Source organism: Callithrix jacchus, chromosome 16 (assembly GCF_049354715.1).
Source record: "Callithrix jacchus isolate 240 chromosome 16, calJac240_pri, whole genome shotgun sequence".
In the NCBI taxonomy this organism is placed as follows: Eukaryota; Metazoa; Chordata; class Mammalia; order Primates; family Cebidae; genus Callithrix; species Callithrix jacchus.
Genome location: NC_133517.1, coordinates 62,703,150 through 62,717,910, shown reverse-complemented (window position 1 = coordinate 62,717,910; position 14,761 = coordinate 62,703,150). Strand labels below are relative to the sequence as shown.

Genomic DNA, 14,761 nt, shown 5'->3' with positions numbered 1-14,761 from the left:
GTTACAAAAGAGCAAAGTCTGATTTCTAGCCATAATTGTGCAGAAAGTCCAGGAGTGTCTCAGAGGAAGCCTGACAGGAAAAACTCTGTAAAGACACACACAAAAAGGGATTCTTGAGAAGATAGCACAAAATGATCGGAGAGAATCTCTGAAGAACTCAGGCAGTGCAGAAACTACAAACAGCAGAGCTGCCTCGACGGCTAGAACTGATTAAAATGCAACACCGTCACCTAGCTGTGCCAAAGTAGGGGGCGTGCATGTGTGTGCATGTGAGACAGAGAGAGAGAGAGATGAGGGGGAGAGAGACGGGGGTCGCGGGGAGAGAGAGAAAGAGAGAGACAGGGAGAGAGGATGTATGCATGCACAAGAGGGTGAGGGAAAGACTCTGTAACCCAAATGCAGTGATTAACAAATCACTGGAAACCAGAGCTTCAGGTTCAGGGGAGTCCATCCTAATCCTTCCTCTCTGAACTATCTCATTTCTAAAATTGTCTTTATTTCCCAAAAGGACTTTAGGTTCTGAAACATGATGCGGATTATTCTGAAATGACAGCATTCACGGCCTACGGCTCTCACATGGCAATTACTCAGGCTCCATCTAGGGACAGCTCCACCTTCTTTGATCCTCATGGGTTATCTTCATGAGCCTGTGCAACCCCGCAAGGTTTTACATCATTGCCTTGAGAGTTCTTTATGAGAGGGAACAGTGTCTGGTATTTTCTACAACTTGTACAGATGTTGGCAATGAGCCTTGGCCACCAACCTAGATGTTCCATAAATATTTGTCAATGCGTTACTCAATAATTCTTCTGAACTATGATAGGATTTTGCAAACCAAGAGTCTTGCTCATTGTAGGGAGGCATTTATAGTGAAGAATTTAAGAATACGGGTTCAGAGTAGGACGGCCTGGGTTCAAAGGCCAGGTCCCCTTACTAACTAAAGGACCCTAGACAAATCATGCACTCTCTCAGGGTCTAAACGCCCTTATTGGTGAAGCAGGAAGGATGACAGCAGTACTGGATCCACGTGGCTATAGCAGCTCACTGTAATAGCCAGCATTTACTCGGAGCTTTTGATATGGCAGGTAGTGCTATAAGTACTTTACAAGTCCTATCTCATTTCATCTTCAAAGTAACCATAGGAGACAGTAATGCTTTTATTCCGATTTTACAGATGAGGAAACTGAGGCAAAATGAAGTTAATTAAGTGCTGAAGCTGGGATACAAACCCAGACAGCCACAACCCAGAGCCTATGTTCTTAATGAGAAGTGCGTAACATGCTTAGCACAAAACAAAACAGAGAGAACTTAACACAGGGTACAGTTTGAAGGCTTTAAAAATGGCACAAGGACCCAACAACAACAGAAACCACAGCAGAGGCCCTTACCGCTCTGGTACAGCCTTGCTATTTCACTCTTCCTGTGAAAGTCATCTGCAGACAAGCTACCCCACAGTGACTTCATTCCCTGCTCACATTCATCTGCATTTCAGCCTTTTTCAGAAGCTACTTCAGAGCTGAAGCCTAGTCAAGAACCTGAAGGAAACACCCAATAGTCTTTATTTTCCTCAAGTATGCCCACCAAAATCTAGTCCCCGGCCACCGCCGGCCAGTCAAGATCCCTCACAGGAGCCCTGAGGATCCTCATCTCCACACTTCGGCCCACATGGCCCCATCCATCCACTAAGACGTCCCTCCTTCCTTAAATTCAATGCCACCCAAACTGTGACACCAGATTCGTTCCTGACTTTCCATCAGAATGCTTTCTCCTGCTGACAATTTGTTACCCATTAACACAATGCATTTACAACCCTGTCTTCTTTCCCAGAACAGAAGCTCAGCAAAGGTAGAAGCTGCTTTTTACCATCCCTGCAGCCCTCAAAGCATCTAGCAAAGCAGCCCCCTGACCTGCATGCCATGGGCAACAACTCCCAGATGACACGTCACTTCAAAGATTACTTACAGCAATAGTCAGTCATCATTAGGAAAATAAGCACTTTTCCAGATGGATGAGAACTGAATAAATACACGCTATTTCCAGGTAATAACCGACCCAGAGAAACCTGATATTAGCAGATACACCTCTTCATAGGAAACTGACATGTACAGCCCTTTGGCAGCATTTACCTGCTTCTCCTTCCTCCTCACCCAAATTCAGCACGATAATGCAGATGTGCTTCCGCAGCTGGCGCGTGTTGGAGAACTTTCGACAGCACTTGCTGCACTCCAGGCTGCTCGGAGGCAGGCTGTTCGCTTCCTCCAGAGCCAGCAGGCTGTCCTCTGTTGGACTCACGATGTTTTCTGCCAGTTCCTCTTCTGTGCTGGGCTTCTTCGTGGACCCCTTAGGCCTGCCTCTCTTCCTCTTCATGACCAAAAACTCTACCGAGGAAACAAGAAGGCACAATGGAGTCACATGAGACAGCAGTGCAGGGCTCACGTTCACCCTCCAAGTGTGAGGCTATGTTCAGGTTTCACATTTTATTAAAAATGAAAAATGTGAGGTGATTCCAGAAATTAACAGCTGCAAACGATTATCTTTGGTGCTAATATCATTGCATCTGTGTACTAGTGGGTATACAATTTTCTAATGTTCTGATTCAAGGCAATCAGTTTATCAGCATCTCTGTACATCCTTCTTCAACGATGCTGGGAGGATTTGAAGTTGGAGCTGTTAACCCCCTACTCACAAATCCTGCCCCTTGTGAAGCACTGTTTCCACTGAAATCCAGTTCTCAGAAACTGCTTAGGAACTTCTTTGCAAAGTGTTCTCAAAGGCTGCTGAGCTTGTCATGCCCTTAATGAGTTACACAACTATTCAGATTATTTCAAGGAGTCATAATTATTAGAGTCAAATTGTCCTGGCAAGAAAAAAAGTAATTACAATCTAAAGCCATAAATTATAGGACTAAGAACAATAACAATATTTTTACAGTTTCCTAGCAACCTAGTGATTTTCAAAGGCATGATCACAGCTGCTTTAGAGCAAGTTTTAAATCATTTTACAACTTGTATTTCCTCTCAATTAGTGTTAATTTTTAAGGCATTCATCTCTGGAATGAAGGTAGGAATTAAGAGGGGTGAGCAGGGCAGGAAGGAAAGTATTTCATCCCGTTGTGTGAAGGTGGAGGGGTATGGTCTTCAAAGACGAGACTTGAGAGACGTCCCTGAGCAAGGCCAACCAGAGACCCAGCAGCCTAGCTAACATCTCCAATGCCAGCCATCTGTCTGGCGAAGGTGTGGCATTTCAGCAACCCACTTTGAACCTGAGCATTAAGGCAGAGAAAGGAGTCCTAGATTCTCATACCATCTTGGGTACACATGCATCTGCAGAATCAGGGTGTTTCTCAGCTCCCTTCCTGCTCTCTCTAAAGCTGTGGCTCTGCACAGTAAGACTCCAGCTGCTTTATCTACTGCTACAACAATGAGGACAGGTAAAAAGTCACTTGTAATCACAAATCAGAGAGAGAGGCCACAGGGGCAGAGGGGAGCAGAGATGGGCAGGACAGTCTGGGGCAGAGTCTGCAGGGACATAACAGCCTGACCACAGAGAATCTGGACAAAGGAGCCTGCCTGGGTATGGCATTCCCAAGACCTTAGGGAGATCGAGCATGAATGAGGCAAGAGATTTGCTGGGAAAGGAGTGCCCTTGCTGGAACAGAGCTTCAACTGAAATACAATGCCGCTGGTGAGTGGGTTAGCCTTGGCTGAAAGATGCAAACCAGAGCCCCGCACCAGGGCAGCCAGCGAGATTCCTGCCTTCACTCTATCTCTCTGGGGCATGGTGGGGAGGGGACAACAAGGGATGACAAGGTACTTAATGATAGGAGGGAAAACCAGATAAAACAAGGGACACAGGTCCTGGGAGTCTTCCCTAGATTTAAACAAGGAGAACAAAGGCTATGTTTTTAGGAAAATCAGTCCGTGTGCACAGGAGAAGAGACGGAAGAAATAGATGGTACAGAGTGAGAACAAATCATTTTCCTCAGACTCTTTAAAACTTTTCTCCTTATTATTCTTCACACCAATGTGTACTCGCACAACCTACTGAAGGAGCAATTAGTATCAGAGAAGCAGAATTAACAGAGGCTATAAAACACCCACCTCGTGTCATGTCAGTGGAATTCCAGAAACAGGGCGCCTAACTGTTGACTGAAGTCTGTGGCCCAGGTCTAACCCCAGTGACAGACTCTGCCCTCCCGCAGACACAAGCTACTCCTCTGAAATGCTCTACTGGAATGCCGTTGTGTAGTGAAGAATTAACTTTACCCAAAGAGAAGTCTGGCCTTTGCCCTTGGCTACAAGGAGGTGATTTCTAGGCCCCCAGATGTCCCTCCTGATAGGAGCATCTTTGTTTGCCCAGGGACTTTGGCCACTAGACAAACAATGGGATTTATGATGAGGACCTGGGAAAATTAAAGGCATTGGTCAAAACCTACAGGAGAGACAGGGACTAAAAGGCAGCATGCGGGCAGTGTGTCGTGGGGTCCTAATAAAACTTGGGATACCAAAGTTCCAGTGAGCTCCCCTGATTAGAAATACTCCCAAGTGCTGGCCTACATTGTAGCTAGGAGAGAGGCACTTTGCTCAGGACTCCATGGAGGGACCAAAAGCTCTACATCGGGAAACTTCCCAGTCTGCGACTTTGCCCACAGACCTCTCTTCCCTTAACTGGCTCTCTGATTTGCGTCCTTTGAGTAGAATCAAATTATAATCACGAGGACAGAGCTTTCCTGAGTTCTGTGAGTTGTTCTAGCAAATTATCAAAGCTGAGAGAGGCCGCAGGGAACTTCCAAATCTGCAGTAATAAGAAAGAAGAAAGGGTGGCCCAGGAGACCCACCAAACTTGTGAATGGTATCATGAGTCTTCGGTGGACTTGGTCATGTTGAGGAGAACTGTGCCCTTGATTCTGGCAAACTTACTGTCACGGGTACCCAGTGTTCTCTCTACACAGACACAGTGGAGCACACAGAGCCGCAGTGTTTGCACTCATCTGAGCATAGCACAGCATGAGGTACAGCGAGTTTCCCTTCCCCCAGACTGGAGACTCCTCGAAGGCAGAGTCCCTGTCCTGATTACTCTTTATCCCCCTCAGCACCTAACCTGGTGCCCTGCACGGCAGGCAGCCAGCAAATCTGGGTGAATTAAACTGATGAGCAGTGCACAATTAATTCCACGGCAAGGAATAAATAAAATCGGCCTGAAAGCTTTGGAAAACCTCAAACACGATGGTGACAAAACTAATCTTCCAGCTTGCTGCATCCATAATTCAGAGCCTCAAGACCAATTAGCTGGCTAAAAATGAAATATTCATAAACGAACTTGAATAATTTAAGCTCTGAAAATGAGTTGCTACTGTCAACTACCCACATTTTACAGCAGAGCTAAGAGTCTTGGAACTGGGCAAGGAAAATCATGTAACCTCTAAATCAAAACATTTCAGTGGAGTTAACTTTAATTCCTCTTCCTCCCTCTGAATTCCTTTAATTAATCTGTCACTGAACTCTATGGACTTTGCTTTAAAGATGTCTCACCAGTAAATCCCCTCTCTGTTCACACAGCAATCTCACCACCCAGATGCCTGCACATGGTGTCCAGATTCCAGCCTCCTGTTCTGGGCTTTCTCTGCCTCCATCCCTAATCTGTCATTCAGTCACTCTAGAACCTTCAATCATTCTGAATGACTTTGCCCACAACTCTCAGGCCTGGCCTTCTAGGTCTTTGAGCATGTGATCCAACCCTAACATATTGACATACACACACAGAGTGCTTCCACCTCCTCCTTCCTCCTCCTTGACTGCTCAGGGCAATTTTCTAGACCTCTCCAAATATACACAGATAATCCCTGTCTCCTTTCACTTACCTGTACTGTTCTCCCCACCTATGACCACCTCCTTCATCACCAATCAGACACGAAGCCCCAGTTCAAATCCTGACATGTAAGGTCCAGTTAAGACCTCAGTGCCTCCTCCACGAGGTGTTCCCAGCTAAGTGAACAGGATGACCATTCCCACAGCTTGATTGGAATTACAGTGTGAGCCACACACACATGGGGTGTGTATGCGCCCATACCACTCCCTATGTGTTTCTATCTTTTCCCACCTTTCATTACAAACCCTGAGGTCTGAGCTGGCCTTTTAATTCTTGGGTCCCACAGGGTCTTGAACAGAGCTCGAGTAGATACAATTAATAAGTACACACTGATCCACTGTTTGATGATAGAAGAAACCATTTCCTGTATCCCAAGCTTCCAACAGGAAGGAAGTGCTGAGCCACAGTGCCTCTTAACCCTGCTCTAAATCCATAGTTTCGGGACAAATTCCTCTTTGTCAGAAAATCACCCTTGCAGATCCAAGGCCAAAAACTGGCAAGGGACAGAGAATCAGCCAAAAGATCTCTAATTTAATCAAAACACAACATGAGCATTCATGCAAAAAATAGCCCAACATTATCAAAAATTTAATAACGGACGCCCTTTATTTGTGTATCACTCAAGTTCGCACTTTCCCAGCTATCATCTCATTTTATCCTCATAAAAACCTGAAGAGATGGATGTAACCAACGGAATGTCCTCAGTAGGAAAAGAAACAGCGGCACAACAGTTCAAGCGGCATGGCACATTTTCCAGGGCCAGCTGCTAAGCATGCAGAACTGGAATGGGGTTTCCTTATCCCCAATCAAAAATGCTTCTACGGAATCACATACCCCTGAGGCACGGATAAGAAATGGTCAGCTCTAGACACATTAATAGAGACAATCTGTGCTCTGCAGAGAATGCTGGCTTGGAGCGGGACCCACCTGGGATCAAATCTCTCCTGAGCCTCAGTTTCCAATGTGAAAAATAAACACAAAACTGCCTCTTTTTTATAGAGTCACTACTGATAAAAGTAATCTACTGCAATGCTGAGCACAGAACTCAGGAGGTAACTGATGAATGGCAACTGTGTAATATTATGGCCAGAGTCATTAAGATTCTAACTCAGAATATCTCTTAAGAAACTATGATCCTCCCAGCCAGTCCACAGTTAGATAATGTGATTCCTGATGTACATGCACTCTCGTTCATTCTGACTCAATATGTATTTTTTTCCTTAAGTTCTTCATTTTAAAATAGCTCTCACACCAGGAAATCCAATACAGAATTAAAGGCACACAAATTTTATTATGCCTAAAAGCCTGAATATGGCCAGCCTCCCAGAACTCACACAGGGCAGCTCAATCTCTACTCGTACCAACTCGAGAATTTCAGAAAATCCTGAAAGACTAACATTTTAAGGCCCTGACAGTCAATCTCTCTGACATTTACTTCCAAAGCTCAGGAAGCAATAGGGGAGACAATGAATTATTTATCATAAATAAGGAACATGGCCTTTTAGGTTTATGAGAAATGCAACATCCCCTTTGCAGGGACACACTTAATCCTGTTCCACAGTCCCAGGCACTGGGGAGGCTGAAGGCATCTCAAGCCTGCTCCTTGTAGTTTTACCAGCCGTATCGTGGAAATGCCACGTAACTAATAATTATTAAGCACATACATCTCAGGCACCATGCTAAGCACTTCACATGCATGTCCTCATTTGATCCCCAAGGGAGGCATTAGTATGATATCCATCATATAGTCGAGGTCACTGAGGCTTAAGAAGTGAACTAATTTGCTCCAAGGTCAGGGAATTAATAAATGGCAGGGCCAGGACTTGAATCCAGGCCTGCTGGCCTAAAAGTCAGTGAACTTCATCAATTAATATCTAAGCACAGAAATGACACACTGACTTCTTCACTAAGTTCTGCAGGAAAAGGGTGACAGTCTTACGCAGTGACAAGCTTCAGTGTGACCCAAAAGTACATGGATATAAGGAACAGGAGGGTATAATGTGTATCAGGTAGTCACGATAGACTAGGGCATCACTTATGAACATGCACTTGTCTCAGAACCTATGAAAAAGGCCAGTATCTTATCTCCCACTGACAGACGACAGAAGTTACAGCCTAGAGGGGCCATGCCACTTGCCTAAGCCCAGAGCAGAGCCTCAAGGCTGTGGTGCAGGCTCTGCCCTGTGTAAGGGGTGACTGGAGGCTCACCAGGGCCAAATTCCACCAGCCAAGCTATGTGCTCCAGCACCCGCTGCATCAGCCCTGAGAACGTTTTATGTTTGTTACCCAGAAAGAGCTTCTGTTACTAACTCATCCCCCCAGAATGGGGGCACCTTTTGTAATCTGCACAAAGGTCCCTATGTGCCAGCCGAGGCCCCAGCAATCACGTGAAAGTTCCAGGAACAGAGTCTAAGTCCGGTTCCAAGATGTGTGCCATTTCCACTACACTGTGCTGCTGAACAGGGCAGATTAGAGGGCTCAAAGTTCCTACAGGCGCTCAGAATGACTTGATTCGTGGTAAATGCCCAGAAGAGACAACATACAGATTCAAACACAGACATCACCTGGGAAGCCTCCTTTGACCCTCACATTAGAGGAAGTCTTAGCATCCTGAACTTAACCCTGCAGAAGCACTCACCCTCCTGCACTGAAACTGCCTTTCTGCCTATTTGCCATTCACCAGCCAGGGGGCCAGAGTCAACAGCCTGTGGGCCCCTCCTGAAGCCCCAGCACCTAGCACAGCACCCACATACAGCAGGCACACAACAAACAACTCATGACTAAAGAGATGGAAAGGCGGAGGGAAGAGGAAAGGAAAAGTAAGAAGAAGGGAAGAGTTTCTACAGAGGGTCTGAAATGAGAGAGAAAATGGAAGAGCCAAACAAGACTCTCAGGAGACCCATGTACATTCTTCCTCAACTGCCCTAGCCTCCATCAGGATAAATAAATGCATGTGCACGCACACACCTCTCACACACACATGCTCACACACACCCATACACAAAATCATATACATGCAGTCACATACCTATCCATATACACAATCATACACACACAAGTACCCATACACATAACCACACTCACGTGCACACACCCACATGCCCATGTACACAACTACATGCACGTGTGCAGTCACAAATGTACCATATACACAATCTCATACACACACGTGTACTTACACATGTGCCCACCACACAGCACACTTACAAACATGCCCATATTCACAATCACACACATACACTCACAATGCGTCCAGATATGCAATCACACACATGCACACTCACATACGTCCCATATACAGTATCAAACATATGCACATTCGCACACCATCTGATACAAAATCACACACACGTGCACATTCAAATGTGCCTATATATACAATCATACACATGTACAAACACACCCATATACACATACATGTGCCCTCACAAGCACACCCATATACTCACACACAGATATGATCACACACTCACATGTGCGCACACACACACACACACACACGAGAGAATGAGCTTGGTCCATCAGGAAATTTATTGTTGGATCACAGCCAGAAGTTTGATGAGGAAAAGAGGAGGAAAATTAAAGGTCTTTCTGCAGACCACTTCCTACATGAGCAAAAAAGATTAAAAGGCTATAAAATAAACCAGAGGATTTCAGTGCATTCATGTTATAACGAGAGACTAAAACAATAAATCAATTACTACTCAGTTAAAGGTTTAATTAAACCATTTCAAGTATCTCTGAACTTAAAATGAATTGTGAAGGTTAAACCTGAATGAAAATCATTAGAGAGAAACTAAGCCTCTACAAGCCTCAAATTTTATGAACTTTCACAAAGAGAAAAAGACGTGAAGTTCATAATGACTTTTTAAAAAATGTCATGTTAAGAGGCTGAGTTTAACTAAGAAATTAATACTTTTTAAAAATTAAACTACACAGACAAAAGTTGTTTAGTATACACAACAAAAAAAGAGAAAATGTATTCAAGAATAATTTAAGTGAAAAGTAAATTATATAATAAAGAAAAAATAATTTATAAAAGTAGGCTCAATAATAAGAATTTGATAATTCCTGGACTACACAATAACATGCAAATAACATCAAACCAGCTGGGCCTAAATCTCTTCCTCTCACTTACTAAACAGGTAATCTTGAGTATGTTATTTTAACTCCTCTGAGTCTCTACGCCACATATTCCTCAATTATAAAATCTGGACATCAGCGAGGAAATAGATGTGAACAACCCTATAAACCAACACATTCTAATACATATACTGAACATGCCACCTAGCAAGAAAAGAATGCAAAGTATTCTCAAGTGCACATGAAAAATTCCCCAAAACAGACCGCATGTTAGGCCATAAGTCAACTCTCTGTAAATTTAAAAGAACTGAAATCATTCAAGTATGTGGAATTAAATTAGAAATAAAAAGAAAGAAATCTGGAAAATTCAAAAATGTATGAAAATTATATGGTACTCTTAAATAGCCAATGAGCTAAAAAGGAAATTAGAAATACCTTGAGATGAACCAGAGCAATGAAAATGTTCTGGAATTAGGTAGTTGTAGAAGTTGTGCAATCTTGCAAACATAGTAAAACCACTGAATTCTATATTTTAAAATTGTTAAAATGGCAAATTTTATTTCCTATGAACTTCATCAAAAAAAGCTTAAAAAAAAGTAGTGACCTGAAAAACGGATCAGAAGTGAATACTCAGAATGCAGCACAAGATAAAAGCAAAGAAGCCACAAAAGCTAGGGTAAAGGTATAGAGAAGAACTAGCAAACACTGAGGTCTCAGAAAGAAAGGCAGAAAAACAATGAAACAGAAGCAATACCAAAAGGCAGAAGAGTTTACACTTTTCTAAAACTTATAAAAATCATACATCTGTAGGTTTAAGAAGACCAACCAACATCAATGTAATAATTTATTTAATCCTTCCTGCCTAGATGTATCACAGTGAAACTTCAGCAAACCAAAAACAAACAGACTGGGGAATAATAATGCCTAAAATCAGCTTGACAGCTGACAGCCTATCGACAACAGTAAAAGCAAGGAGACAATGAAATAATATTTCCAATGTGCTGAAATGAAAAAAAAAAATCAACCTAAAATTTTATCCCCAAGAAAAAATATATATTAAAAATAAAGACAATAGGCTGGGTGCAGTGGTTCACGCCTGTAATCCCAGCACTTTGGGAGGCCGAGGCAGGCAGATCACTTGAGGTCAGGAGTCCAAGACCAGCCTGGCCAACATGGCGAAATCCCATCACTGCTAAAAATACAAAAATTAGCCAGAAATCGCTTGAATCCAGGAGGTAGAGGTAGCAGTGAGCCAAGATCATGCCACTGCACTCCAGCCTGGGCAACTGGGCAATACTGCATCTCAAAATAATCTTCATAACAATAAAGACAATAATTAAGACCACATGAAACAAACAATAACCAGGAGAGCTCAAGATCCATTCAGATTTCTTTACAAAGAAATCTAAGGAGTATTCCATAGCAGAAAAATACTCATCCATGGATGGAGATGGAGTAGATGGAGATCCAAGGACTGAAGAGCCAGAGGGTAGTAAATATGTAGCTAAATCTAAATGAACACTCACTGTATAAAATAATCATTATCATGCATTGTGAGGTTTAAAATGAGTATATATAAGTTCTCTAATGACAAGTGTTAATATTTTCTATACAAAGAGCTCCTACAAATCAATAAATAGCAAACAAAAACATAGATAACTGATATAAATAGCAATTTGCAGATGTGTAAAACATTAATGGTCAACCTCACTAGTTACCAGTAAAATGCAAATAAAAATAATATACCATTTTTTGTCTGTCAAATTGGCAAAAACTCTTTAAAGTAAGATAATACCCTAGGGTAGATGTGGATATGGAAAAACAGAAGATCTTAGATCCCAGTGAGAATAAATGGATAAAACCTTTCCCAAGAGCGTTCTGATAAAACCTAGCAAACTCTTAAATTAACATACCCTCTACACAAGCAATTCTCCTAGGAATATAGCCAATGTGAATATACAATGTACAACGATATTTGTGACATTTATTGTAACATTGTTTACAATAGCACAAAATTAGAGAGAAGATACATGTCACCAAAAAAGAAAAGAAAGGTTAAGTAAATTATGCATTATCCACAGAAGGAAATATCATATAGACATTGAAAAGAATTAGGACTACAAATAATAAACTATTGTGTACTTAAAATTTGCTAAAAGAGGAGGTCAGGTTTTTTGTTTTTTGTTTTGAAACAGGGTCTCACTCTATCACCCAGGCTGGAGCGTAGTGATGTAATAATCACAGCTCACTGCAGCCTCAACCTCCTGGCTCAGTCTCCCAAGTAGCTGGGACTACAGGTACATGTCACTGTCTCTGGCCTTTTTTTCTTTTTCTTTCTTTCTTTTTTTTTTTTTTTTTTTGTGGTAGAGACAGGGCTCTACTATGTTGCCCAGGTCAGTCTCAAACTCCTGGGCTCAAGTGATCCTCCTGCCTCAACTTCTCAAAATGCTGGGATTACAGGCGTGAGCCATCACATACAGCCAAAAAAGAACAGATCTTCTCACAACACACACACACACACACACACACACACACACACACAAAAGCTGACTACATGGGGTGATAGATACATTAGTTAGCTTGGCTGTGGCTTCACAGCCAATGCATACATATATCAAAATATCATACATACACCATAAATACTTAACAATTTTTGTTTGTCAATTATACCTCAATAAAACTATAAGAAAAAAATTAGGAGACATGTTGGTACTGAAATGAAGAAATATCCAGCATACACTGCTGACATGTTTTAATGCTGCAGAACATATATTACGATCCCATTTTGTTCTTTATTGAATGACAAAGCAATAACAAACAGTGTATTTATGTTTACATACGCAGAGAAAAAGGTCTGGAAGTACATTTAATTGTTAGCAGCATTATTTCTAGTATTTGGAGGGCAGTTAAGAAAATGTGCTTTCCCCATTTTATATTGCTTTAATTTTCTTTTACAGCAAGATTTCAGGGCCGGGCGCAGTGACTCATGCCTGTAATTCCAGCACTTTGGGAGGCCGAGACAGGTGGATCACCTGAAGTCAGGAGTTCGAGACCAGCCTGGCCAACATGGCAAGTCTGTCTCTACCAAAAATACAAAAATTAGCTGGGCATAGTGGTGGGTGCCTGTAATCCTAGCTACTCGAGAGGCTGAGGCAGAAGAATCACTTGAACCCAGGAGATGGAGGTTGCAGTGAGCCAAGATCACGTCGTGGCACTCCAGCCCAGGTGACAAGAGCAAAACTCCATCTCAAAAAAAAAATTACTCTTATAATTGGGAAGAAAAAAGTATAAAGGAAAAGTGTAATTGCTTTGATGGGTTTACCCACGTGGTGTATTCACCCAGGAGAAGCACCAAAGTCCACCTGGAAAAGTTAAAAGGAAGTTTTACAAGTGCTGGGTTAAACCCACGCTTGTCTGACAACAAGCTCATATTTTTTACACTGTTGAATACTGCCACCTCCTTTCATTCATTCATTTGCCAACCAGACACTGGAGGACACCTACAGGGAGCCAGGTATGGGTTCACCTGCAACAACACAGAGAGAAAAAGGAGCCAGGGGCCTAGAGGACCTCCAGTTGTTTGGCTATAGAAGGAGCCTACAGTACCAAAAGAAGAGCCCCACCAGTGAACCCATGCTGCCAAGGGCACTGCACAGAGGTCAGGGGCTTTATGCTAGTCAGAAGGGTCCCCAGGTCAAATTAGTTTGGGGAGCCTTGCTTTGGGGGGAAAGCCACTGAAGTTTCCTGAGCAAAGGGTGACAGCTGGGACGGAGGGAGGGCAACAAGGCCCCAGGCAAGAAAACAAGGACAAAAAAAGGTAATTCATTCACTGAACATACAGGAATGGGGCTGTACCCTGTGCCAGGCTCCACACCAGGACCTGAGGCTAAGAGGTGAACAGTTCAAATCCCTTCCTTGGGACATTTCCTCACAAGCAAGAGAAACACAGAGACAAATGAAAGCACACCTAGGAGAGACAGAACTGAAATGAGTCCACTTATGGGGTTCTGGGAGCCCAGTGAAAGGTCCTGCAGCCCTACCTGGGATCTACTCTTTGTTTGGGGGTAGAGGAGGAAAGTTTGCAGGGGGCACTGAGAGTCAGAACCTGCTTGATGCCTCAAGGAATGTTCCTCAAGGTGACCCCAGGCTGAGTGAGTCCCAGGCACATGCAGGAGTGAACCAGCAAAAACACCTACCTGGGGCTTCCCAGGCAGAGGGTGGCCTTTGCATGCGTTCCTCCTCCACCAGCAGCCTGGGGCCAGTGGCTATAGATCAGTGAGGAGAGGGAGGAGAGGGGCATGGGGGCTGGGAAGGGGCAGGAGCTCAGGACCAGCTCCTGCATGGACAGCGCTCTATCTCACTAACACAGGTTAGGTATGGAACACTCATAATTCTATGTGAATTCTGCTTTTTTGCCATTTATTCATTTCCTATTTATAAAAGAAATGAAAGGCCGGGCACAGTGGCTCTCGCCTGTAATTGCAGCATTCTGGGAGGCCTCGGTGGGTGGATTGATTGAATCTAGGACTTTAAGACCAGCCTGAGCAACAGGATGAAACTCTGTCTCTGCAAAAAATACAAGAATTAGCTTGGTGTGGTGGTGGGCGCCTATAGTCCCAGCTATTCAGGTGGCTGCAGTGAGAGGAATGCTTGAGCCCAAAAGGCAGAGGTGGCAGTGAGTTGAGATCATGCCACTGCACTTCAGCCTGGGCAACAGAGTGAGACTGTGTAAAAAAGAAAATGAAAACATTAAAAATTAAAATTCCCCTCTTATTCACACCTCATTTAAAAAGAAGAGAATCTTAATAAG

At 43.3% G+C, this 14,761-nt stretch overlaps 1 protein-coding gene across 8 annotated transcripts in view; it reads right to left on the bottom strand.

Annotated features, from left to right (window-relative positions):
* Positions 1-14,761, bottom strand: part of ZFAT (zinc finger and AT-hook domain containing) — a 220,046-nt gene that overhangs the window by 158,550 nt on the left and 46,735 nt on the right. For all 8 annotated transcript variants that reach the window (XR_013528095.1, XR_013528094.1, XM_035277375.3 and 5 more), the window contains one exon: positions 2,127-2,378. Coding sequence is in view for 6 of the 8 variants with exons in the window: in XM_035277375.3 (XP_035133266.1) it covers positions 2,127-2,378 (252 nt within the window). In the remaining 2 variants the exon portion in view is untranslated. The remainder of the gene's footprint in view (positions 1-2,126; positions 2,379-14,761) is intronic.